The sequence below is a fragment of the Miscanthus floridulus genome, chromosome 4 (genome assembly GCF_019320115.1).
Source record: "Miscanthus floridulus cultivar M001 chromosome 4, ASM1932011v1, whole genome shotgun sequence".
NCBI lineage: Eukaryota > Viridiplantae > Streptophyta > Magnoliopsida > Poales > Poaceae > Miscanthus > Miscanthus floridulus.
The window spans coordinates 6,706,624-6,734,620 of record NC_089583.1 but is presented as its reverse complement, the minus strand read 5'-3'; the positions used below and the strand labels follow the sequence as shown (position 1 = coordinate 6,734,620).

Genomic DNA, 27,997 nt, shown 5'->3' with positions numbered 1-27,997 from the left:
TGTGCAGCTTCTTTCTCCGTGGCCTTCTTAGCGTTCCTCTTCATCTCGGCCTGATCTAGAGACTAGAACAGTACATGCATCAAGTAAATGGCTCACTCAATAGTCAACACACAAGCCACAGGCATTCCCATTCACATCTCCAGAAGCACATACATCAATGATCAATGAAGGCTGGAGCTACTACACCTTTGCTCAATGCCTACTGTGGGCTGGGCTCCTTCGACTATTGCGAGCAGGGACTACAAACTGGTTGGGGACTAGTGGCGCCGAGGAGCTGTGGATCCCTCACTACTAGTAGTAGCTCGAAAGAGAATGGCCGCCCCAATGTCCTTCTATCGGAAGTCTAGACATATATATTTGTATTTATATTTAGCTGGTGTTTAAATTTAGAGAGTAAAGTTTAGAAATGTTACATCCAGTGTCTAATCAAGTGTTTGAATAGTAATAAGGTCAATCTCAATGGCAGTTTTAAACAACTTTCATTCTCATTAATTGCTATGATACGTCGGAATATTTGCTGAGTCGGTAGAGTATTAACGAGAGAGGAGATGAGAGTTTCATTAGGATCAAACATCCTTCACAGTTATGTGCACAATGATTACATAGTTAACAATAATCTAACTATCTTTACGTGCATCAACAATGAGGGCCTCATTGTGATCAAGCCATATGTAAGCAGGTTCGTCACCCTCTTGAAGGATAGGTAGGGGTACGTTCTCCCCGAATGGAGGCATTTCCTGATAGCCCCTGTAGTCTTCTTCGTTCGTCACTCCATTAACACCAACAATCTTCCTTTTCCCTTCTAGGACTACTTTTAGCCTTCCTTTTGTCTTGTTGTCCCTTGCATAGAAGACTTGCATAACATCTCTTGCAAGGACGAAGGGGTCATCTCTGTATGCAGGCTTAGTGAGATCAACGATAGTGAATCCTTCGCTGTCAGTGTTGATTTCCTCGAGCCGGACCCACTGGCAGCGAAAAAGAGCTGCCTTCAATGGACCGTACGCTAGCTCCCATATCTCCTCTATGAAAACATAGTATGTCGCCTGCACGTTGCTGTTTTCAACGTAAGCGTCAAAACGAACACCACAATTTTGGTATGTGCTCTTTCCATCTTGCTTTTTTGTGTAAAATGTGAATCCATTGATCTCATACCCTTGGTACTTAAGATATGTACTCAAAGATCCTTGGCTAAGGCATCCAGTTGATTACCCAACTTTATTCCAAGCAAGCGACGTCGCAACCAGTTGACAAATTTCTCCTTATGTTTTTTATCCAGCCAAGCATGTGACCTACTCGGATATAGAGTTTGCAGCGATTGCCTGTGCTCATCAATGTATGGCATCACACCCTTTGCTTGCTGGAGAACAGCGAACTGTGCTTGTCTAAAAGAAACAGGGTCGTCTACTATAACAGATTTCTCCCTAATCATTCCTTTGCCACGTAGTCTTCCCTCGTGATGAGATTCTAGAACTCTGACCCTTTTGATGTCTAGATAATATGTGCAGAACTCAATGACCTCCTCCGTTGACCATCCTTCAACCATGCCCTCTTCTAACCTGAATCTGTTCCTAACATACCTCCTAAAAACTTTCATCAATCCTTCCAAAGGGAACATCTGATGCAGGTACATTGGGCCAAGGGCTCTAATTTGGTCAACAAGATGAATGAGCAGATGCAATGAGATATCAAAGTAAGTCGGCGGGAAATGCATCTCAAGCCTAATGAGAGTTTCGGCTATGTCCCGCTGCAGCTACTCTAGCATGGACACATCAATGACCTTTTTTGAGATCGCGTTGAAGAACGAGCAAAGCTTTATGATTAGGGCGCTGACCTTTGGGGGGAGGATACCACACAGGGCAACAGGGAGCAGCTGAGTCATAATGACATGACAGTCATGGGCCTTCATAGGGCCATAGTTGAACTTGAGTTCTCTCATGTTCACTAGCCTCTTCGGGTTCGCACAGTAGCCCATCGGGACTTTGAGTTCATTGAAGAAAGAAATAAGCGCACGCTTTTCTGCCTTCTTCAATGTCCATGACGCAACCGGAAGTTCGAACTGGCCATTCCCTAGCTCAACGGGATGAAGGTCCTTTATGTTTCCCAAGTGTTGCATGTTTAGGCGTGTGGCTGTGAATCCTTCGATGTCCCCCAAGTGTCCATCAAGGTGTTAAGAGTGTTAGCGCACATGTTTTTAGTGATGTGCATGGGATCAAGACAGTGGCGTACACTCAGAAATGGCCAGTAAGGTAGTTTCCAGAAAACCATTTTTTTCTTCCAAACGCTCCCATCAGGCGCTGTTACTGCATTGTCCCCCTTCCCAAGGACAACCTCTAGTTTGTTGAGTACTCCCTTGATCGTGACATGTTCCTTTTTGTACTCATCCCAAACATCTGGCACATCCTTTTCAGACATCTCCGCTAGTTTATCGATCACTGGTTCCAGAAACACATCGATGTCATTCCTAGGTTGTCTTGGCCGTTGGATCAGTAGTGGCATCTAGATCTACGACCGCTTCATACAGACCCAAGGTGGAAGGTTGTATATATAGAGCATCACTAGCCAGGTGCTATGATTGCTTCTAACCTAGTTGAAAGGATTTATCTCATCTGTGCTCAAAGCAAACCAAAGGTGCCTTACCTCTCCACCAATGTCCTTATAGAATATAGTATTGATAGTCCTCCAGTCATGCCCATCGGTGGGGTGCCTCATCATTGTATCATTCTTACGCTCTTTGTCAAGCCAGCGCAACAGCTTGGCTGACTTTGTACATGCAAACAGCCTATGCACCCGGGGAGCTATAGGGAAATACCAAATGACCTTTATGGGGCCTCCTATGGTCTTGGTACCCTCATCTGACGGCCCTTTCTTGTACCGTGGAGCTTCACACTTGTGGCACTTGTCCAAGTCTTTGTATTTTTCTCCACGGTACAATATGCAATCATTGAAACACGCGTGGATTTTTTCAACCTCGAGGCCGATGGGGCAGATCATTTGCTTGGTCAAGTATGTCTTTTCTGGCAACTCATTTTTTTCTAGGAGTATTTTCCTTATTATACCTAACAACTGATCGAAGCCTTTATCGCTCAATCCATTTGTTGATTTGAACTCTAACAGCATGATGTCGTCTTCCAGTTTGCTCATTGGACAATCCCTATACAATGGTGTTTTGCCATCTTGTCTCATTTTCTCTAGCTTTCTTGGTTGTCTTTCACTAAGACATCCGGTCTCTATATTACATAGCAACTGAGAATGCCATCATTATCCTCGGTGTCGTCAGCTAGTGTGTTCCAAAACACATTATTAATTGTGGCCATAGGTTCCGTGTTGACACCGGGTTCCTCGTCAGCATTGTGGATGGCTACGTCAGGCATGTCCACATCATCATCGTTTTCCTACAGAACATTCACACCAACCTCGCCATGTATAGTCCATATTGTATAGTTTGGCATGAACCCCCTGGTAATCAAGTGCGATCGTATAGACTCAATTTGACGAAAGTTCCTTTGATTCTTGCAATATTTGCATGGGCAGAAGATAGGGTTCTCATTCCCAGCATGGGCTTTAGCATTGGTGATAAACTGGCTAATGCCATGTATGTACCGCTTGTCCGTTCGGGACAGATGCATCCACTCTCGATCCATCTCTGCACAAAAAAAATACTGAGATAGTAATTACAAAGAATTAATAAGAAATCGAGCTTCATGAACAACGATTGTAGCTCGAAAGTACCATTTTTGGAAAACATTATTGTACACTAATTATTGGAAAATTGAAATTGGTAGCCCCGGTCCTGTAAATTGAAAATAGTAGTAAAAACAATTATTGCACAATATTGAAGAACAACTATTCTACTATACTTCTAAGAACTAATTATAGCATCACATACTAACAATGATGATCTTGACCACCATGGAATAATTATCTAGGAATTTAAATGTGTTTATAGACACCAACTGTTTGGATGATGGATTCACCACAATTTGAGCCTTGCACAAATATCCAATTGGAAAAGTGCTCTCTAGAATGGAGAAAGAACTAGAATGAGAATCAAGCAATGTAGCCATCAAAACAAAGCTAATTAAGCAACAAAATCAAAGGAATGGATGTTTGTTACTAACCTTAAAGCAAAAAGGTCAAGCCATTCTTCAAAATCTAAGCGCTAGCTTCATGGTTAAGAGCAGCCACAACAATGAAGGGAAGGGCCCAAACGCATGCCTCTGTTCTCGGAATGGAAGAGGGGAGGAAGAAGAGGACGGCTGCAGACTTTTTGTGTTGTAGGCTTATCACCGTCGGTTCTTGGCTAGAACCGACTATGCTACAGCCAAATCACTGCCGGTTTTAGCCCAGCCCCAATCATTTTCTTATTTTCAAGCTTATAACCGGCAGTGAAGGTACATCACTACTGGTTCTCACAAATCCAGCAGTGATGATGCCGGCAGTGATATCCAAATCTGGCGTAGTGCACTTCATTGGCCAATGCTTGTGCCTATGCTGGTTTACACGTGTGCATAACAAAACCACATGGGTACGTATGTATACACATGCGTGTGAGTACAAGTGTGGATCTGACCTTGTATTACAAAAGTATTCCCTCCGTTCTAAATTATAAGACGTTTTGACTTTTTTGATATACCTAAAAAAAGGAAAGTATTAAGAAAAGCCAAAACGTCTTATAATTTGGAATTGATGGGAGGCGTAGATAATTTCTTTATTTGCTCATTTTAGTGTATTCATTGGGCTTTGGCAATTATAACATCCTAAGATTTTGGCACACCTACTCCTAGTTAAGGGTCACGCTCCGCCACTGTTAGTGATGATGCCTCTCAGGTGACGGACATTAAGCACATCAGTTTAGGGCGGCGCCGTTCTCAGATGGGGGCATAGTAGTATGAAGGCATAAACATGCAGTGATCCGTTGATACCATTTGAAAAATTCCTGTTGTGATTTTTGGTGCTGCCTAGAGTCACGGGCACTAAACAATAATAGTATGGTTATTATGTCCTTTGTCATGATGATATAAAATGTCCTTCCGCGGGGCGGCAATCTAGAACTTAATTTCATTGACCTTTGACTACCTATGTGTTTTCCTTATTTTATATATGTACAAAATCATGAAACCCTCACGCCATTGTTAATACTTGTACTTAAATATAAGAGTGCTACACACATGATCGAGAGAACTACTGTTTCAATAATCGTTCCTGTCAGCAAGCTCGGCGCTTTATTTCTTCCATAGAAGAATGCTGTGCACGCTATTTAATTTCATCATCAAAGCTGTCTACTCTACCTCTGAGTGCTCCGCGATGGATCAACTAATTAAGTGGATGGTCAATACAGCTAACAACGCATCACCAAGTCCAAGCAATGCATGTAATTCTCAACTGTCGTCTGCTTTATCAGTTGGATGTCTCCCGCTGCATATACTCCCTCTGTCCCTGAATAAATAAAGTTGTCTTAAGTCAAACTTTCAAAATTTTGATCGAATTTCTAGAAAAAACTCGTCAAGATTTATAACATTAAATGAGTATCATTAGATATGCCATAGAAAATTATTTCATAATATGTTCATTTTATTTTATAGATGTTTTTACTATTTTCTATAAAGTTTGTCAAATTTAAGATAATTTGACTTGCACACGGATTTTTGGAATCGATTTATTTGGGGACGAAGGGAGTATATGCTTATTGGGACGCACCATCTTGACCGCCAATCAAGGATCTTATGTCTATCCCTTCTTATTATCATGATATCATGCATTGAACTACAGTGACAAAAAGTAAACAGATGCTTGCATCTTTCATTATTAATTAACTTATAGGTCTAATTAAGTATGCAGTTTTGACCTAAGCCAATCTCGTCTCTAAGGCTGGATGAAGTGAATTTATCAGTTCAACCATGACGTCAGGTGGTTGAATGTGTTTTCACCCTAGTTTATTTGTACACTGATCAACTAACATTGACAGGAAGATTCGAAACGGTGAAAGATGAAAAGAATGTTCATAATTAGTAGTTCAAAGGTCTAAGGGCCTGTTTGATCCCATGGGGGGCTAAAAGGGAGTAAATGGCTAAAAACTGGGCTAAAATATTTTGCTCCTAAAGAGGGCCTAAACTGGGCTAAACTGTCTCAGGGCAGGCGCTGGACGCCCCATACCCTTCCGCTCGCTCTCGCCACCCACCCGCAGAGCCATCCAAGTCGCAACCCTATCCTCTCGTATGCCGCTGCTCTCGCCCGCAAATCCTCCGCTGCGCCGCGCGAGCCCGCCTCTCTGCAGTGCCGCGCTCGCCCGCACCACCTCCGCAGCGCCGCATCGCCGCACTCGTTCTCCTCCACTGCACCACCGAGCATGCATGGTTGTGCATGGATAATTAATTGAAGGCAAATCAGTTATTGTATATCAGAGGACTAAAGTTTAGACTATGGATCCAAACACCCCAACACGACTAAACTTTAGGGGCTAAACTTTAATCCTTGGACTAGTGATCCAAACACCACCTAAGATTGCGGTCTTATCCTCGAGAAAAACCACATGAAGGGATCTTAAGTGTTGGTCCAGAGGTCAAGATTTTATGTGATTATTTAGACATCAATTACCAAATTAATACTGGTGTAATGTACCAGGTCTGATCCACGACTGCAGGACGGGACCGTCACCATGCGCCGAGCATCCAGCAGCTAGCCTCCGCACCCACAGAGTTACTCTCATCCAGGAGATGTGCTGGAACTACAAGCTCACTTGGCTACCCTTACTCCCAACCTTCGAAACGAAGATTGTTGCCTGGCTCAGCAGACTTCTCAGTATCCAGATACGACAGCTCCAATTCATCGTGTGTTCTCCAGACTACTACAAGACATGGCATTGCTTGAGATTTCTTGCTTTACGCCTCTCGTCTCTCACCAGGACATGGAGGAGGTGCCTCATAGCAGGCTCGAGATGACTGCAAATTCCGGGAAACAGGAAGATGTGGGCTGCTTGCCACCCTCCTCCAACAAGGGTCCGAATGTCGGCATGCATGGAACTGCATGATGTGGGCAGTTTAGCAGAACAACAATTGCCGCAAAATCCCTTCAAACCTTGAGCCAACAAACAGAAACACACTGCATCTTGCAGTATCACTCGATGTGGTGCTCACTAAGGATGAAAACAGTCAAACTCGGTCGAAAAACTCCTCAACCCTTTTCTACTTTTATATTTGAAATACGAAAGCGAAAGTGAAAGCGGACAAGCCGGACACGAAAACGAACACGAACTTACGGAATATCTAGAATTTCGAAAACGAACCAATTCGAGCGGAATTATGTCGAACACGGTCGGTATGCGAAAATTTAATACGAAATACCGACCCACAGTGCATAGCATTAAACAAGTGCACGACCAAATACATAACAAGTTCACAACTAACAAGTGCATGATCTAGTTCAAGTGCATAGCATTAAACAAGTGCACGACCAAATACATAATAAGAGAGATGAGGCTGGGTGCCGTCTATAAGAGAGGGCAGCTAGCCACCGGTAGAAAGAACACAGCTGCGTGGTGAGCAGCCTGTAATTGGGCTATATGACCTGTGCAGTTGGCCAAATTCGGTTTAAACCGAATTTTGAATTCGGAATATTTCAAATTAAAAGTAGAAAAGTAGAAAACGGTCGAAAAATGTGTAAACCGTTTTCTACTTTTACATTCGAAATAACATCTCAAATGCGAAAGCGAAAACGGTAAAGTCGGACAAGAAAATGCGGATTCGGTCGGATTAAATATAGAAAACGATGTGGTTCGGTTCGGAATATTTCCGTTCCGTTTTCATCCTTAGTGCTCACTGATGTAGTGGACGCCATCGCAGCTCCTGCAGCGTCTATGCCAGAGAAATGCCCCCAATTGGAACTCTAGGGCGGATATGCTAAGGGACTATAAGTGTGGCCGGGAGATCTATTCAAGACCCCACTAGCTCCGCTTCTCGATACCACGCAACGCCAACCTCCAATTAGCTTGCCACCTACAGATCGGTGTCGGACGCCCATGCATGTTGTTCACTTGTCAAATGCCGTGAGGGCCTGACTCGAATTCAGCTATGGCTAGTGCATTACCTGGTGTCTCAGACTGTCTTTGATATTTGAGATGTGATGCTCTCAGAGATGGAGGACACACTAGCAGAGGGCTTCAGAGGTCACCGTCAGCTGCCTTATGCTCATTGGATCACTTTCTTACTCTGAAAGACAGTTTCACACATGTCCCCAGAGACAATGACAGAGTGGACAAGTGCTACTACTGAGTTTCCACAGTATGACATGAGCCAGATGCTACGTCATAGACATGCGCGGACACCTCGCTAGCTGAGTCATCGCCTAGAGGTACCAAAGACAACAGCTAAGCAGGATGAGTTCATTAGGGGCATCGTAGAGACAGAGAAGGAGGAGCTTGATGCACAGCAGGAAGATGAGGTCAAGAGCGACCCAAGTGACAGCTCAGACAATGACTATCTGCACATGGCACCTCATCCACATGACAGAGAGGTCAGTGGCTCCAGCTCAGCTCCACCACAGCCACCGCAAATAGACTCGGCACTTCTAGATGTACTTGAGCGGATGAGGCAAGACCAGACACGCCAGGCACATGAGACCACAGCTGTACTTGCTTAGGTTCAGGCATGATAGGATGAGTTTTAGCGGCAGCAGCAGGCCATGCAGCAGCAATAGCTAATGATTCAGCAGCAGTTACTCGGCTTCATGCAGCAAGTATTCACTGCTATCGGGGTTGATCCTCAGCAGTCTACATTTCAGATAGGTCAGCCTGCCACCACCACTCCAGTGACTCCAACTGTACAGCCCAGTGGGCTTCCGAGTCAGAGACAGCCAGCTCCTCAGTTTGCCTCACCTACAGAGTAGGTGTCTCAGTGGTTTGCTTCACTAGGGATAGCTCAGGGTCCACACTTTACTCCTATTATTACAGGCTTCACTCTGATTCAAACTTGTTCGGCGTTAGTGACAGACACCCCAGTCTCCAAGAGTCTCGAAGCTACCTTCAGTGAGCTTAAAGGGAAGCCTACACCTCCAGTGTTCCGAGTCTCTGGTCCTACCACAGCTGCTCCAGTTACCAGGACTACCGAGACAATTCCATCGTTCGTTGCATCATCCGAGCCACCTCAGACAGTCCCTCCTACACTTGAGGCTTCAGCAATAGCGACAACGACAGATGTGGCTCCCCTTCCTATAGTGACACCTACAGAGTCACAGGCCGTGCCAGTAACTAACCAGACCCAGACCGCTTTACCTTCACTTCTAGTGATAGAGGGTCAGACCCCTCAGAGTTCAGGGTCAGAGGATGATGCAGCTCAGTTCTAGGTCTCTCACCGCACCTCAGCGCCCGACTCGACTGCTCCTATCTCGCCGTTCGACCTTTAGGTTTTGGTGCTTGACGCCAAAGGGGGAGAGGGACCGAGTATGTTAGATTTAGGGGGAGTGTGTGAGATGGACATGATTCTTTTGGTCTTTCATGTGTGATACTTTGTGCATTCATATTTACTTTCATGCATTGTATTTTATACATGTGATGGTGAGACTTATGTGACAGGTGTGCTCTCTACATTGTTTTATATATGTCATGTCACTTGGTTATGTTCATTGCCTTTGCTTCCGCGTTTTACTCTGATTCAAATGAGCTTTACTTCATGTACTCATGCTTAATTCATATCTTTTGAGTACACTATGTTGGCATGAGTCATATAAGCATGCCTAACTCCTTTGTTCTTATTGTCAAAAGCTTATGTGAACCAAGCATGTTGAAAACCTCACTTATCTCTTTTACATACTCGAGGTTGTGTTGTCATCAATCACCAAAAAGGGGGAGATTGAAAGCATCTATGCCCCTAGTTGTGTTTCGGTGATTAATGATGACACGAGATTACTATAACTAATGTGTGTTTTGCATAGGCAATTTGAGTTAGGTCATGGTAATGGAAATTGATTGGACAATCAAGGTTGTCATGCCCCTATCGATGGAAATTGTTTCAGTTTTCAAAGGATGGACGACAAGGTTAAGGATGGACTAGTTCTAAGTGTTGTTTGGTGTTAGAGAGACACTTAGAATAGTTTAGGACTTTGTTTTTTCCTTTGGTCATACTATTAAGGGGGGTATGGACTAGTAGCTTAACCTAGGTGAGTATAATGAATTAGGTGTGGTGCACACTTGTCAAACTTAGCACTAGGTAGCCCAGAAATAGCCCTAAGAATGATAGAAATCAACTTCATTCACAAAGAAATTCGAATTGGAAGTAAATGGAGAGTCAAATGACTGACCAGACGCTGGTTTGGTTCTGACCGGACGTAGCTTGGAGAGTCCGGTCAGTTCATTTGATCGGCAGCAGTAGTTAGAGTGCGACCGGACGCTGGACACCAGTACTCACCGGACGCGACGCTAGTCGTATCTGTAGCAGCATGGACAGGCTGTTGACCACGGACCAGACGTTGAACAGAGAAGTGACCGGACTCCGGGTGCCAGCGTCCAGTAAACATCAGTAAGGTTCCAGAGAGGGTTTTTGATGACTAGACGCGTCCGGTGGGTGCTGACCGGACGCAGGTTAGAGTCCGATCAAAGCAAGAGTCCGATCAGAGCAAACGACCCTTTCTGACACGCTGACGTATTACACTGACCGGTGCGTCCGGTCACCTTGACCGGAGCGTCCGGTCATCCTGATACTTGCTGAGTTGGACCTCAATAGTTATGTTTTGAATAGGGGAGTATAAATACATTTCCCACTCATCCATTTGAGGTCTCTTGCCCAGTTGTTCAGCTGAGAATCACCTTTGGAGTGTAAGGGAGAGCAAGAGCCTAGTGGGGTGATTGAGATTTGATAATCCAAAATTAAGGACCTCATTAGTGCATAGGGAGTAGCAAGTGTGCATCCACCTTACTCATTAGGCTTGTCTTGGTCAAGTGAAAGTTTGTGCTTGTTACTCTTGGTGATCGCCATCACCTAGATGGCTTGATGGTGATTGGGAGCTTGGTGATCATCCGACGGAGCTTGTGGATGACCCAAGTCACTTTGTGAGCAGTTGTGGGCGATTCACCGCGACGGAGTGTCAAAGAATCAGACCGTAGAGAGCACTTGATCCTTGCATGGATCAAGGAGGAGCTACACCCTTGCGCGGGTGCTCCAACAAGGACTAGTGGGGAGTGGCGACTCTCCGATACCTCAGGAAAACATCGCCTTGTTCATTTTCCTCTCTTTACTTTGTGCATTTATATTTGAGCAATTCATTTCATGTCTTTACATTCCTAGAATTATCATGCTAGAGAAGGATTAGAACCTATGGTGCAAAACTTTTGTACGGGAGAACAATAGAAACATATTTTAGACACAAGGGGTGAAATTGGCTAAGTGTAGGGCTTATTTATTGCAAAAATTTAGAATTAATCCAATTCAACCCCCTCTTAGACATCTTGATCCTTTCGGTGCTCTTTTCTATAAATCTAGTTTAAGATAATTTAACTTTGGACAACTCTAGAAGTTGAGTTATTTTGGGCTGAGAGTACCACATTTGTGTCCACTAGGAAAAAAAAAGTTGTTCTTTTTTACCACAAGGAAATGGTCAGGGACTCAATGGCTCCATTCGGCTTGCTGAATCTTGGCTGAAACTGACTGAAAACACTGTTCTGGCTGAATTGTTGTGAGAGAAAAACACTGTTTCGACTAAAAAAACAAGCCGAACAAGCCGGGTTTTGGGTAAGCCGAACAGGCCATTATTGTTTTTACCGCGGTATTGTCATGACGACCCATTCCACTCTTAGACTAAACTAATAAACTGCAAAGGAGTGAGAGAAAGTGGTGGATCACCTATTCCTAGTTCCCAACACTATTGAGGAGGGCCATGGCTGACCGTGCAAACAATTATTAAGCAATATAAACAGGCAACAATATTTGTGGGTGCACTCTTTCCTGGATGCAAAAGGAGGCATAGAAAGTGTAACTTGTTGTCTACCCATTGGGCTTGAAAGGTTTAAGTACTATATATCTTTGGTAGGTAGAAGAATAGTAATCTCCTCCATATTTATACAATTTCCATGCATGACCAGTAATAATAAATACTCCCTCGGTTCCAGAATGATAATTATAATTTGAACCCAAAAAAATCAACTTATATAAATTTCGACCATATTTATTCAAATTATGAACAAGTTTAGAATATGAAACTTATATTAATGATTTTTTTATTCAAAGTGTCTCTGAGGCTATATTAATTCTTTAGCAAAATGACAATATATAGTAAGACAAATTAACGGTCAAAAATTATTTTGTCTGTTTGATCTTATATTTCTATGATCTCATAGTGCTTTGCAGCTTCCGAAGTCCTTGCCACGGTCTAAATCATCTGCAGACCATATGAAAACGAGAGGTTCAGCTCGCGATGCTATATAGCGACAAATCAACCCGATTGAAACTTCTGTAGAAAATCCTGGGTTTCCACGAATTTCAGTCAACGGAGCATGCAGATGCATATATATTAGCAGATTTTTTCTCCGTCCGAAAGCAAAATTTGCCTGTGATGACGCGGAGACTGCACATGGTCTCTGCTGCCTGCTGGACGCTGTCACGGTCGACATGGGGCTCGATCTGCTCTTGTCAGTTTTGTAAACGTCAGCAAGTTAGTCTTACACGTACCTTCAATGTTGATTAAGAGTATGGTCAACATGCAAACTGGAAACTCGCTTTTTGCTGTGCGTGCGCGAAAACACACAGAAAAATACGAATACCGTGTGTACCCTCAGAAAAATACCCACAGAAATATGATGATAGAAAAATTTAATTTTTCTATGTGTTCGCCGTCAGAAAAAAAAATTATGTGGGTGTTACACGCACAGAAAAATTCCGTTTGCCCAGATTAAATTTAAATATTATGTGCATTAATCCTCATAGAAAAAAGGAACGGCCCAACAGAAAAATAATTTTTCTGTGGGTGTTACACGCACAGAAAAATTCAGTTAGCCCAGATTGAATTGAAATATTCTGTGCGTTAATCCTCACAGAAAAAAGGAAAGGCCCGACAGAAAAATGATTTTCCTGTCGAGGTTGTGCCGATAGAGCCGTAGAGATACACTCACAGGAAAATGTTATTTTTCTGTCGGTTTCGTTTAACGCACAGAAAAATAACAGACCACCGACAGAAAAACCTTTAATCATGCAACAAATTGGATACAATAATTATATACAAAGAGAACAGTAGCAACAACATATTAAATATAAACTGTCCATACTGTAATTTTATCACAACATAATAGATAGCATACATATAAAGATCAAAATGTTCAGCATATTCATTAATGGCATCCAGGCTACATATAGATGATGTCCAAATGGTCCGGCATTGATACATTCAAAAGCATTACCATCTCATCTCAACAGTTCAAGTCTCAGTCAAGATGAGTAAAGTACCAGCATACATCATTGAGTCATATTATAGCTAAAACTAAAGCTAACAGGTTAGAGCCACTACTAGTTAATGTGCAAAAGCACAACTCTACAAAAGAAGAAACCACCATCACATCCATGTTTTGCAACTAAACACAACCATCACATTATCGATGCATGATCACCATTGTTGTCGGAACCATGATTGTTGTAAACGTTTGCAGCATGAAGATTCCCATTGGTGTAGCCAACATCATTAGCATTGTTGGCAAATTCCGAGGCAGCATGAGAAGACCCAGTTGCCTGAATGTGAACAAAGTTACAGTAAGTGGAATGCAGAAAAGTGAAGGATCCACAACGCTTTCATCTTGAAATGCACAGCAAGGCTATTAGGATTTGTGTGATAATATACCCATGTGAGCCTACAACAGTGTGCTTCCCAGTACTGAATTTTGCATAGTACTAAATTGATCTATCAAAGTACATTACCATCCCACTAGAGAAGTCAATCATGCATACAAATGTCAGCCCGATGCCCCCGTAGCAAAAACATCATATGACATCACTGATATGAGAATAAGCCAGAGCAACATGTCGATAATGCTTGAGATGCCTTGAAGGTTAATTACCACTTCAATACATCTCCCAAAAAAATATAATGCTCATGTGCATGTTCCAAATCAAGTAGCCAAACATCTCCTCCTTATCTAGAGGTACAAGGCAGTACCAACTGAATAATGCCAGGAACCATCTAAATTACTAGTACCCAAAAGACAGAAGGAGCAGCCAAAAAGAGAAACAAGAGAATCAAGGTGTGAAATATTACAAACCAACATAAGGCCACTTCCTCACTGCAATAGCCATGCAAATTCACTGCAGTAGCTATACAACAATCAACATGAGGCCACTTCCTCACTGCTGCACTGTGTGTTGACATTCTGAATAGTACCCCATAAAATACTAATCAGTTTCTACTTCCTTTCCATATTAAAATCTCTAAGTGATGGATATGACAGCTACAAAACATATTCATGGTGGAATGAAGATATACTCACAATTGCTTGCGTAGCGGACAAGTGTCGTAATGCTTCTTCTGGTACAACCCTTCCTGTCTCCTGGTAAAGGTTCTACAAGTGTATTGCAAGCACAGATATTTCAAATTTAAATCATTAGATAATTCACATATAATATTGGTGAATTATTTACAAGAGCATTGCACATACCAGTACCAAGCCTACAAGAACTTTGTTTTGCTGCAGTGCATTGTCCTTTTCACAATTCTCTCGTTGCAGCCTTCCATTTGCACGACGTAGCTCTTCCATTTCTCGAGACATGTTTTGCATAGTCACTGAATTTGATGGACGCACACTTATTTCCCTTTCGGCTGCCCTGACATCTAAAGACTTAACCGCACCATTTGCTATGGCAAGACACCCATGCTTTCTCGGGGCACCACTAGACATATCATATAGCGCCTTTCCATTCAAATATTGTTGTTGCTCAACCTCATGCCCATCCACTTCCATGTCTACACCATCTCCATCCTCTTCGTTTGCACATTCTATCCTCTTAACAGCAGCAAGGTAGTCATCCTACAAGGACCCAGTTCCTGAAAATTGAAGGTAGCTACTGTCTGTATCTATTTGCTTGCAGGTAGCTAGCAGCATGGCAGCAGGTCCAGCACTAGTTGCAATAGGTTCCAACTAGATCTTGAACCAGTTAGAACTCAGTCTGCACTAGTTAGAAACCTAGTTTGACCAGACCCAGCAGCAACAAGTTTCAATCAGACCCAGTTTGAACTGGTCAGATCTAGTTTTAACTAGACCCAACAAGATATGATACTGTACATTAACCCGCCCTTCATACATATCAGTTTAGCAAAAGAAAATATACATCTTGAAAGTTGTACAGCACAAACCAGGTTCAGGACAGGACAAGCCCAAGAGCAAAAAGAAACCCCAAAAGAACAGAATAGGCTCATTGAGCGCTGCCTTATCACCCACCTCGCTTTGCTTAGCAGCATCACTTGGTACTTTGGCAACAGCTTAATTGAGCACAGCATATATACAGTTCCTATTTCATGCTTAAAATCCACACACCAAAGGAGCAAGCAGCAAGAACTCAAAGAAGAAAGTGCCATAGCAGACCATTTGGACAGCTAATAAATCTTATCAAATCAAAGACGCCTGCCGGAGCCCAAACGAGTAATACATTTAGCCAATGGTGACAAGAAGAGCTTTAGCCTCTCACCAGCAATCCTATCCAATGTTATGTGCACAGATATATGACTATAGCAAGCCAGAAAACCACCAACAACCTTTCAAACAGCAATTCACCAAGAGGAAAGGCACATCACCAGCAAGGCAGTTTAGTTAGCTTCTTCCAAACGTCATATATTAAAAAAATGGAGGAAGTACAAAGATTAACTAGGACCAAATATAGTTAGACACATGTCAGCTTAGCAAGGAAATGTACATCTTGAAAGTTGTACAGCACAAACCAAGTTCAGGACAGGACAAGCCCAAGAGCTAAAAGAAAACCCCTAAGGAACAAAATAGGCTCATTGAGAACCCGGAGGCATATACTAGAAAAAAGAAGAATTCCTACACAGGATTAGGTGAGATATGGCCCCCTTTTTTATCTTTAGGGGGGCAGTAATATCTTCAAGTAAACTCAACACCACTCGAAGTAGTATACACCCTAGAACTGTACAAGAAGAAATTTTCAGCACACATGTCACATACATACCATGTGTTTCTGTGCTTTGTGGCTACTGATTGAACCACATCTACCATTGCTATCCAGGCTTTTCATGCCAGATTTCATCGCAGCAAATGTATTAATAGGGGTTGCTTTCTGTGGTCCAAAGTTAGCTTCCTAAAAAATAGTAAATTTTCCAATGAGATATGAATATACAATAGGCTACTAAGTTCCTAAAAAGACATTAAAGAATAAAGAATATACACGTGCATACCAATACTTGTTGTGTCTCTGTGAATGGTCTAGATCCTCCTCGGTTTTGAGCAATATCTTCATTACTTGAGCGAGATGTTTGCCCCCTCTTATGTTTGACCTTGTACTCATCTGAGCACCAATAAGCACAAAGGAGGAGCCACACCTCATCATTCAACCACTCGAGCTTTCCTTGCTTGTATTGCTCATACTCGAGGTCAATATGGCATGCTACTGCATCTTTGATTTCTATGTGTTCTATTTCCCTGTAGTACTCCTTGACAACATCCACACGGACTTGATACATCATGTTCCTCACCCTTTTCTTCAAACAGGCTTCTAGAACACAGTCCGCATCTTGTTGATCTCCTACTGCAACTTGGAACAAACGCTACATGTGTACAAAACCATGAACATAGGTTTCACATTGCATAGATTTTAGAAATTTCAAGTTTTAGATGTTGCTCAGAAATTTCAGATTGAACATAGGTATCTTACCCAAAATTCGGAAACCACTTTTTCTCCCCTTGTCATTTCCGTAGCCATTAGGATTTTTATGAAAATAATTAGCCCAATCCAGAGCTGGGCGCTTGAATTCATCACCGTTCTCATCCACCTCCACAATCACACCTGGATATTCTCTTCTAAGTATGACCCCAAGCTGAGTAGTGTATTTATAAGGTGGTGGGTAGTAAATATAACTGAATTGCCTATAAATAAAGTAACAGGTCAGCACAAAAGGCTGCTAGGATATGGAAGTTCACAGCAACTGCAGTAGAATTCATGCAAGTATTCGGACATGGAAGTTCACAGTGAACATGTAAGAGATAAGACTTTGGTGCAGGTTTACATCAAAGCATTAATGGTTGCTAAAATAGTTGAGTGTGATGAGTAGCTTACTGCTTAATTAATCACCAATTAGTCACAGTCACTAGTAGTTGCTAAAATAGTAGAGTTTGGTGCAGCTTACTGTTTGTCCTAGTCACAGAAAATATACTTTGTCCTAGTCCTGGACATCATCTACTTTATGCTAAGACACATCCTATCAGATTTATGGCATGTTTGGTTCTTTAATTCCCATCTCCTTTTTTCTTTTGGCAAGAAATATATGATCCTTGCATAATCTCAATAATGATAGTAACAGGAAAATTGCATCTCCGAGCATCACTTGTTAGAAAACAAAACACTCAGTTCAGATAGCTGATCAAATATGTATGCTTTATTTACTTTCCATGACATGCACTCTCTTGGTTGACATGTGTGTGGTTGATTTTCAATATACTAGCCGCAACACTGGAAAATCATGAGAAGTAGCTTAAGCTCCACTAGACTACAATGATCATGCTACTTCATCATGAAATAGAAAAAAACTGCCAGAAAATGCAAAGTTAGTGTATCATGGCCATCTTGAACAAATCATGGTCTCAATAGGACAGAACAAATCAAGAAGCATGATTATTGCAGTCTAGTGGAGCTTAAGCTATTATTGATGGGAAAAGAAGGAATGTGCTACTTCTCTATGATTTTCCAGTCTAGCAGCTAGTATTATATTGGAAATGAACCACACACAAGTCAACCAAGAGGGAGCATGTCATAGAAAGTAAATGAAGTATACATGTTGTTGTTCAAGCAAGAAATGCACTCACTCATCACCACTTGGTTTAAGAGCCACTTTAACACCACATGGAGGTTGTTCAAATTTTGTTCGGGACCCTGCCTTCCTTCCTCTTTTCTTGGGTGGCTCTATTGGGGGAGCTTCAACAACTATTGTCCTTTGTGAGGCATTGCCTATAGTTCCAGAACCTTCATTTGTTTGGGCTGCACTGCTGTTGGCTACACAGCGTGTGTCGAATGGAATGGACCATGGAACCGCCTGCACTTTCAGAACCATCATTCCTTTCGGCTGCACGAAAACTGGGCACACATTTGTTGCGTGTACTGACCATCTGTAGTAGATACAATATGTTAGATCCATCTTAAAACAAATAGTGCATCAGACAACAAATTATTGGAGGGGCAGCAAACATGGAAACTGCTATATTAATAAAGGATTGGAGAGAAAACAATATGAATTCAGATTTAGTAACACTGAAGCACACATGCAAACTGATATATTAATAATACTGGACTGTTGGCTGCATATTCAAAAACAGTTACATAGGATCTTATGCATAACAAATAGCATAACTAAACATATATTTTAGACTGCATATTCAAAAATCATTTGGATCATAAGTTTCTTCATCTTCTTCATCCATTGCTTCATCATCCTCTTCCGTCTCTTTCTCTTCTTCAATAGCTTCTTCATCATATTCCTCATCCAGAACAACTTGCACTACTATAGAACTGACATCTAGTCCCGGTTGGGAACTGGTTTTAGTCCCGGTTTCCCAACTGGGACTAGCGTTCCGGGACTAAAGGTGGTGTTCTTTAGTCCCGGTTTGCCACAACCGGGACTAAAGATCCTCCCAGCTTTAAAAAAAATAATGCCTCCCATCGCTGCGTCCTGTGAGATTCGAACCCAAGACCTCATGCACTGCCTCGCGCGGAGCTTACCACCCCGCCTACACAACACATCTAACAATGAATGGGATGATTTCCTTTTGAACTAACCCATCGGGGGACCTTTAGTCCCGGTTGGTGTTACCAACCGGGACTCAAGGGTCCTTTAGTCCGGGTTGGTGTTACCAACCGGGACTAAAGGGTCTACCTTTAGTCCCAGTTGGTATTACCAACCGGGACTAAAGGTTGGAGGACTTTTAGTCCCGGTTGGTGTCTCCAACCGGGAGTAAAGGAACCTTTAGTCCTGGGGGCAAAAAATGCCGAGGCTAATGCCAAATTGGGACATCGTTCTAAAGTTTGTTCTCTAGTAGTGTTGTTTCTGTATTGCTTCCAAGTCTTTTGGGTTAGTAACCTCATCTGATCCTGTTGGAATTAAGGAGTCCAAGGCATCACTCAAATCAATGACAAAGGTGCCATCCAAACCATCTGCTTGGTAGACATCCTGCACTACCCCTTCCATATTCATAGCTTCACTACTGCTTTCATTCATAGGCACACATCCATGTGGAGCAACATGGTAGACAACCCACCATGAAGACAACTCTCTGTTCTTACATGGGTATGACAGTTAGTACACTTGAGTAACCTGACTAGCCATCACAAATGGGTCAAAATTTGATAATCTTAATGTATGATTGATCTCTACCAAGCCTAGATCTTCAATACGCCTCAATCCATTGGGTGTTGGATCAAACCAGGAGCAATAAAACAGCACCAACTCTAGTTTCATGCTGCCTTCCCACTCAATTTTAATTATATCTTCTATGATTCCATAATACTCTAGAGCATTGTCTGATTCATCAAAAGAAGTTACACAAACACCACTATTGATAGTTGTTAGCCCTACTCTTCCACTCTCATATTTCTTTGAACGGAATCTATAGCCATTGACATCATAACACCCATAGGACCTAACTCGAGGGCAGTAACCATAGGACATTTGGAACAGAGCATTGTGAATGCTAGCTGTTCTCAAGCACTGAAAAAACACAAATTATGTGATAAGTTTTTTTATCATAATTCACAATGTTAGAACAGAACAAAGGCTGAAGTGTATGAGAAAATTACTTGCTCTTTGAACCAATCAAAAAAATTTGGACTAGATTGTATACCACGGCTATTTTTCCAACCATTTAACCTTAAATCACGACGTTGCTGGTCTATGGGAGCTATACGGCTCTTCCACTGTTCATTATCGAAGTGTCTACATGAACAAAATTCTTGTTATGCCTAGATAATAAAAAATCTAGAACAGAACAGTAATGACGTTTTTTGCACAACATACGTGAAGAAATCATCCATCCCTGGCATGTTTGTCAATATGTATAGAAAAGCAACCTTGTACTCCTTGTTTGAGAGTTCACGAACACCTCTAGGGCTCATGCAATGACCCGGGCATTTAAAAATGTCAAGGTCACATGTACCTTGAAATGAAGATGCACAATCATCATAGCGAGGCACCTTATTTCTAACAGATGGAGCATGGGGTCTAAAATATAGACTTAGTGTATTTGCAGCCTCTTCAACAAGAAATGCCTCAACAATGCCAGCCTCAACACGAGCCTTATTTCTTACTTTTTTCCTAAGTTTTTGGATACACCTACGAAGTGAGAGCAACGTATTACAGATAGCTAACTTACAGTCAGTGGCATAAATAAACTAGTTATTTCAATATTTCCAGATTTACCTCTCATATGGATAGCACCAACGTGCTAGGACAGGACCACCTAATCATGCTTCATAAGGCAGATGTATGATGAGATGTTGCATAACATTGAAGAAACCAGGAGGAAATATCTTCTCCATTTTGCAAAGAAGCACTGCAACATTCTCCTCCAAAGAGCGGATAACATCTTTTCTAAGCTCTTTGGCACACAATTGCCGATAGAAGAAACTAAGCTCAGCCAAACAACACCACACATTATCTGGCAAAAACCCACGAGACACTACAGGGAGCAACCTTTCCATAAAGATGTGATAATCATGACTTTTTAGTCCAAAAATTTTCTTTTGCAGCAGATTCACACCACGCTTCAGATTGGATGCATATGAGTCAGGGAACTGCAATTCTTTGAACCATTGCAGGATGGTTGGCTTAACATCTTTGTGAACATTGAATGGACCTCTAGGCCTATCCCACTACCCATTGCTCTTTTGCATCAAATGCATGGAAGGATGATTACATATAATAGCCAAATCTAGCCTAGCTTTCACATTATCTTTGCTCTTTTCAGCTATGTCAAAACATGTGTTCCATATGGCTTCACCCATATTCTTTTCATTATGCATCACATCAATATTGTGTGGAAGTAGCAACTTATGGAAATATGGAAGCTGCCTAAAACAAAGTACATGTGTCCAATTGTGCAATCTGCCGTAGGTTTGTGTATCACCAGCAAACTGGTCCACATGGGCTTGCACTTCCTCCCCTGTTGAGTACCTAGGTGCCTCATCAAACACCTTGGTGTTCTTGCGAAAAGCATTAGCTTCATTTCTAAATGGATGATCTTCAGGCAAGAAACGCCTATGGGTATCAAACCAGCAAGCCTTATGCCCATTAGGGAGTAGGAATCCTCGACAACCACACCCATATGGGCATGACAACCTACCATGGGTGCTCCAGCCCGAAAAGTCCCCATAAGCCATAAAGTCATGTACTGACCAGAGGTAGATTCCTCTCATTGTAAACTCCTCCTTCAACGAAGCATCCCATGTTGTGACCCCCTTCCATAGTTCTTGAAATTCATCAACTAAGAGCTGCATTAAAACGTTCAATTTTCTACCAGGATGCTCCGGACCAGGAACAACAAGTGCGAGGAAAATATACTCAAACCTTAAGAGTGTGCTAGGAGGTAGGTTCAGTGGGGTCACAAAGACTGGCCAACATGAGTAAGGTGCAGCATTCACATCAAATGGTTGGAAACCATCTGTTGCTACTGCAAGGCGCACATTTCTTTTTTCCTATGCAAATTCTAGATAGTCCACATTAAATTGTTGCCAAGCCTCTCTGTCACAAGGGTGCACCATCTTACCACATGTTGTGGGACTATATGATCTCATTAACTTGGCTGTCTCCCCATGGAGATATAGCCTTTGCAGCCTATCTATGATTGGAAGATAGCGCAAAACTTTGCGTGCAACCTTTGTTCGCCCTTCCACATACCGATTAGCACCACAAAAATCACATTTATCTTTGTCCTTGTTATCTTTGTAGAATAGCATGCAATTGTTATAGCAAACATCAATTTTGATATATTGCATACCAAGACCCTCTAATAATTTCCTAGATTGGTAGAAGTCATTAGGTAACTTGGAGTCAGGAGGAAGGAGTTCATGTACTATGCCTAGTATATCATCATATTCTGCGACGGACATGTTGTACCGTGACTTCACAGCAAACAAGCGAGCTACAGCAGACAAGCATGAGTGTGTGGTTCTATCATGCACCAACTCATCTGCACTAGCAACCATCCTATAGAAAGCTTTGGCATATGCTGATGGTTCAGCATCCAGTATAGGTGGATGGTGCCCAGCAAGCTCAACCAACATTTGATCCATCTGATCAACTTCATCAGTGCCCTCTCTAGTTCCCACACCATCATATCCATCATGTGAAATCAGCCCCTCACCATGCTCAGTCCAAGTTTCATAGTCTTCCATAAAACCATGCCTACACAAATGCATCTCTATAGTGTATCTTATATGCCTAAAGTAGTTCCGACATTGTGCACAAGGACACTTAATAGTATCATTTTCAGCTACACCAGGAATTGAAAATGCACTATTCAAGAATTCATTGGTTCCATCAATCCATTCATTTGAGGGAGCTTTGCCACGTTGCCAACCATTATACATCCATGTTCGGCTTGACATATTAACTAGTTCTATTTCAAATATTAATATATTAGATATCACAACAAAGGAAGCTCAATTATTTTTGGTGCAAGGACAGACATTCCAAACTCAGACAAGTGGGCACACAAATAAAATGTAGAATAACAACATCGTCATACAACAAATAAAACTAGTGAAGAAAGAAGTGTACCTTGAGTCTCACAGGTACTCAACAACTCTTCACTGTCTACCTCCAACAGGAACCTTCAGTCCTTGTTTAGCCCAAAATCTTTACTGCAGTACATCAGGGACATGAGATTAGAATTTCCAGTAAAAAAATTCCATGCTATTAGTGAGGCCACTATGGCTGATATGCTGCCTATAGGTACTGAATAGGTACATGTCATGAAAATATCAATATTATATATTCTAGAGGGAATACAACTGGTGTCGGAAGCAATATGCGCAGGTATCTTTAATGACTTGGGTAGTGGAAGCAACGTGGATGTCTCGTGATAACCAAGGTACTTGTTTTTTGTTTTTATTTTATAGTTCTAGGGCCAAACCCTAGTCCAGATCCATTGCAAAGGAACCAAAGTAACAAGCGTTTACAAAATTTTAGAGCAGAGCATCCTCATCATGTGAGGGACATAGGTTAATCTCAAATGCCACACATGCAACAAAGGGAGACCTTTTCTGTAATCTCTAGAGAAAATGATCTAGGGGTTAGTTGAATTTTTTTCCCCCTGCATCCTATTCCTAGGATAACAACATCACAGATGGGCCACAAAAAGCTACGGGGCAACAATTTGGTAAGCTATTATCAGAGAAGCATTTGACTGCACAAACATTATAGGAACACGAACCCATAATATCTTCAGCCATGAAACATATTTGGCACAGTACAGTACATCAGAATCCACAACACGCAAAGTATTGAATGGTAAAGGCAACCATTTGGCAACCATATGTCGAACACATATGAACACTACCAAATAATAAGATCAGATGATGCGCAACAATTTACCTGGGACGGTATCAACACATCTACTATTGTTAGTTCATCCAGAAACAGGGAACGAGCTAAGCCCAACGCAGCGCACCACAAGCATCTGCGAACTACTGACACCAGATCTCGCCTAACACGGTTCAAAATGCCACACGCGCAGCGCAGCACATCAGGTCGCTAATCGCCAAGCGCCGAGTCCCAGACAAACTCGAAGCAGGGGAAGCAGAAAGGAGAAATAAAAAAACAAGCCAACGATGAGCAATCCATCACCAACCACACCACCTAACACGAAGATTCCGCCGTAAGGAAAGCACCGGCCGGATCAAAAACCTGCAAGGGAACGTACCGAATTCAACCCACCCGACGAGCGATCGGATCCAGGAGATGGAGCCCGGTGGGCGCGCCTCCCTGCGGCGGATCGAGTGGGCGTCCTTCTGGATTCGGAGAAGGCTGCCGGCGGCGGTGGGAGGTCGGGTGATAGCTGTGGGGTGCCGCCACTGCGAGAAAGGGAGGGGGAGGCCGCGTGCAGACCGCCGGTGGATCTGGCGTAGGGAGGTCACGAGCAGGTGCGTCGCCGGCAAATCTGGCACAAGCCTCGACCGGCAGCGGGCCTAGGGAAGCGCACGGGAGGGTCATGCTGGAAGGGGCGATGTCCGTCGGTGGGCTGGGGTGGCAGCCGGCGGCGCACAGGAGGGGCCGCGGAGAGGTGAACCTAGGGCGGCGCCACGAGAGGTGCCGCGCCGAGAGGGCCGGCCGCGAAGAGGCAGATCTAGGGTGGCGCGCCGGAGAGATGAGGGGCGTCACGTCGGGACATGCGCTGGATGGGAGGGAGACCAGGGGCCACGGCCGCCGGTCGGCTGGTAGCTACGGCCGTCGATGGGCTGGAGGCAGATCTAGGCGACAGCAGACCTAGGGCAGCGAGCGGCGGCCATGGAGCTGGGGTGCCTAGCGGCGGGCGGTGAGCGGCGAATGTGCAGATGGGGTGGTCTTGTGCGGCGAGCGGCGAACTTGGAGCCAGGAGCGACGGTACTACGGGAGTGCGAGCAGTCTCTGCGGAGTTCGGCCTCGGCGGCGCGGCGCGTTTGGGATAGCGTCGGTGGCGGCCGCGGGAGGATTTAGTTTTAGGGTGTTTTGTTTTCTTTTTTCCCTCTCTTTTCTATTCTATACCGTGCCACTGTGCCTGTGTCTTTTTCTGTGAGTTAAAAAAAACCCACAGAATAATTGATATTTCTCTGTGGGTGTTCATTGTTTTTCTGTGTATTGTCACGCACAGAAAAATAACTCAATTATTCTGTCGGTTTTTCTATATTTCTGTGGGGATTTTTTGAAACCCACAGAATAATTACAAATTTTCTGTGTGTTTTGAGAAACACGCACAGAAAAAATCAACACGCACAGAAGTATTCGATTTTCCAGTAGTGATGGCTAATCACGTATTGTCGTCATGCCTAATCCATGCATGCATCCAATTCTAAGTCTCGTATGCTTTATTTTATGCATGTATCCATGCTTATTGTCATGGCAGCCAGCGTACGCAAATTTGACAGTGTGTTCATAAGTCTCGTCTGCTTATTGTCATGCTTATCCATGCTTATCGTCTGTGTTTATATACTTCCTCCGTCTATAAAAGAATACAATTATGGATTCCATGCCGGTCAGATAAGCTCAAGTTTAACAAAGTTTATATAATAAATAGTATTAGTATTTATGTCTCTCAATAAATTTATTATGAAAATATATTTTATAACTAATCTAATGATACTTATTTTATAGAATAAATGTTTGTGCTTTTTATATAAATTTAATCAAAATTCAAACTCTTTGACTCCTCGAATTGCATTATTTTGTGGACAGAGGTAGTATATAATAATTCAAGTCTCAATCGTACCCGAGTTGCTCCGTAGCTTGGTCTAGAACGGCCCACAAGCCACATGCCGCATAGGTAAGGTCCCGGAGGGCAATCTACAAGCGGAGAAAAAAAATTAGAGAATGTTATTACAATAATAAACAATAAATAACCACGACTCAGGTATAAGTGACCATTTTATCACATCCACATGGTTGTAGCTCACAAACCATTCGCTTGCTTATGGGACGGGGATATCACCAGCATTCAAAGCAAGTGCCTTGAAGTGCGAGAAATCAGGCACATCATAGCAAACACGTCGAAGTGCCTCTAAACAGATGCGCACGGCACTGAATTGGGCGCTTATCATGTCTGGGCTCTGTCTTCCCGTCTCGTCAATATGGTTCCGATGATTTGCACTCCTCAAAGGCATGGAAAAACTAAGTTCACATGTCCATAGATGACCACTTGCATTAGATGTCGTGTTCTCGACGATGACCGAGATGAAGAACCAGCTAAGTGCTGTTCGTACCCAATCTATTGGGGATATAGTCTACGACATATATGTATGCAACAATGATATTAAGCTAATTACACTTATTTGTTAGCATCAAAAAACAAAAGATGTTGGAAAATATTTCATACAATAGCTGGAACAAGGAACCGTGGAATGGCCACATTAGGAGCGAATGGCTCATCGCCAGGGTGGAAACCTGGTTCTTGTGGTGGGGGAGGTCTGTTGTTCATACCACCTGATCGATAAAATGCCAAAAAAAAAATATGAACATAAAATATATACACAAAAAATTCTTCCAAGTAAAATATGGCAACATAATTAAATATAGATTGAATGCAAGGAATAAGAATATATATAAATGTAGAATGCAAAGAAACATGAATATAAATATAGATCAAATGAATATAGATAGAATATTGGAGAAGACAACATATCAGTACCACTGAAAAATGCAGGAGCCATGACCAAATCACGTAGAGAGAGTGGATTTCTTAAGAAGTGAGAGTGAAACGTGAGAAATGAGACTATGAGAGTTCGTGGGTGGGTGGGATCGATGTATGTGACCGACGGTTTGTTTTATATAGGGGGCATGGACATCACTGCCAGATTTTAAGTAGAACCGACAGTGAAAGTTAATATCAGTGCCGGTTTGTAAGTAGAACCGATAGTGAAGGTGCATATATGTAAAGGATATATTTATTTAGATATTACAATGGGAAAGTTTTAACAACAACAATATATTTATTTAGATAGTAATGAAATACATCAAAAAATAACAAAAATATTAGAAATAAATTACATATACGATAACAAAGACCTTACACTAAAATTCCATATACGATAACAAAGACCTATTTGCGTACAGGTCAGTGTTACAATCAATGTGTATCAACACATTATAATGTAACCACCTCGGTAGCATTCTTCTAGCATCACAACTAGGGTCAAATAGCAGCACCGAGGTGGTCTACGAGCTATACCGGTTGGAGATGACAAGGTGGCATCGATGAATCCATCTTGTCTGTACATGGCCTTTTTTCAGATGCGCACCGCAGCGGATGGATCTGTGAACCTCGTGGCATCTCCAATCTTTGGCGTTCCTCTATCTTTAGTAGCATTCTTCTAGTACCTCTTGTGTGTACCATTTTGGTGGACTACGATGCATAACGATATCTGTGGTTTGTTGTGAGAGGAAAACATTATATCACGGCTGATAAGGCCTGGCTAAAACCAACATGCATGGAGAGGCTAGCTCCTGTCCAAGGGCTATTTTATACGGGCTAGCAGTCGTAGTACATTTTTATTTCTGAACTAAAGTTGTCGAGGTAGGTGGGAGCAGTGTTCCAACTATTGAGGTCAGTGGGAGCACTATTGGCATGTGAGGAGCATCTACACATCACTGTCGGTTTTAGTTTAAAAACCGACAGTGAATGGAGCATTCTGTGTCGGTTTGAGCAACCGATAGTGATAGAAGCTATCACTGTCGGTTTTAAAACCAAAACTGGTAGTGATTTGGTGTAGCAGTTTTTTTTTTGAAAAATGTAGCAGTTAGGTGTTAAGTAGGACAACTTTTCATTTTCTTTTGAACTCCTCCGACTGGCTCAATGGTTAAGACCCCGCAACCTAGCCCCCGAGACCTGTGTTCGACTCCCAGGTTGCCCAAAAATTTTTTGTTCAATTTTATAAATTATTTAATTAATTTGGGAAATAGCTCAACACTGCCGGTTCTCATTATAAACCGATAGTGATGAGGTTACATCACTGTCGGTTCATTCCCCAAACTGGCAGTGATGTTGTGTAGCAGTTGTTTTTAAATGTAGCAGTTAGGTGTTAAGTATGATAACTTTTCATTTTCTTTCAAACTCCTACTGGCTTAA

General features: G+C 42.5%; 1 protein-coding gene across 1 annotated transcript; it reads right to left on the bottom strand.

Moving 5' to 3' along the window:
* Positions 1 to 566: 566 nt before the first annotated feature.
* Positions 567 to 16,226, bottom strand: LOC136547980 (uncharacterized). The gene is made up of 5 exons (XM_066539655.1): positions 16,149 to 16,226; positions 14,624 to 14,992; positions 13,567 to 13,703; positions 714 to 1,053; positions 567 to 575 (listed from the first exon to the last, which is right to left on the bottom strand). The coding sequence occupies exons 1-5, from the start codon at positions 16,224 to 16,226 to the stop codon at positions 567 to 569; spliced, it is 933 nt and encodes a 310-aa protein (XP_066395752.1).
* Positions 16,227 to 27,997: the final 11,771 nt, after the last annotated feature.

Excerpts from the sequence above, each read along its gene's own strand:
- LOC136547980 (XM_066539655.1), bottom strand. The coding sequence starts at position 16,226 with ATGAAATCTGGCATGAAAAGCCTGGATAGCAATGGTAGATGTGGTTCA. Across the intron at positions 14,993-16,148 it reads ACAAAGCACAGAAACACATG|GATGACTACCTTGCTGCTGT; the intron begins GTATGTATGTGA and ends GGGTCCTTGTAG. Across the intron at positions 13,704-14,623 it reads TTCTTGTAGGCTTGGTACTG|GCAACTGGGTCTTCTCATGC; the intron begins GTATGTGCAATG and ends GTTCACATTCAG.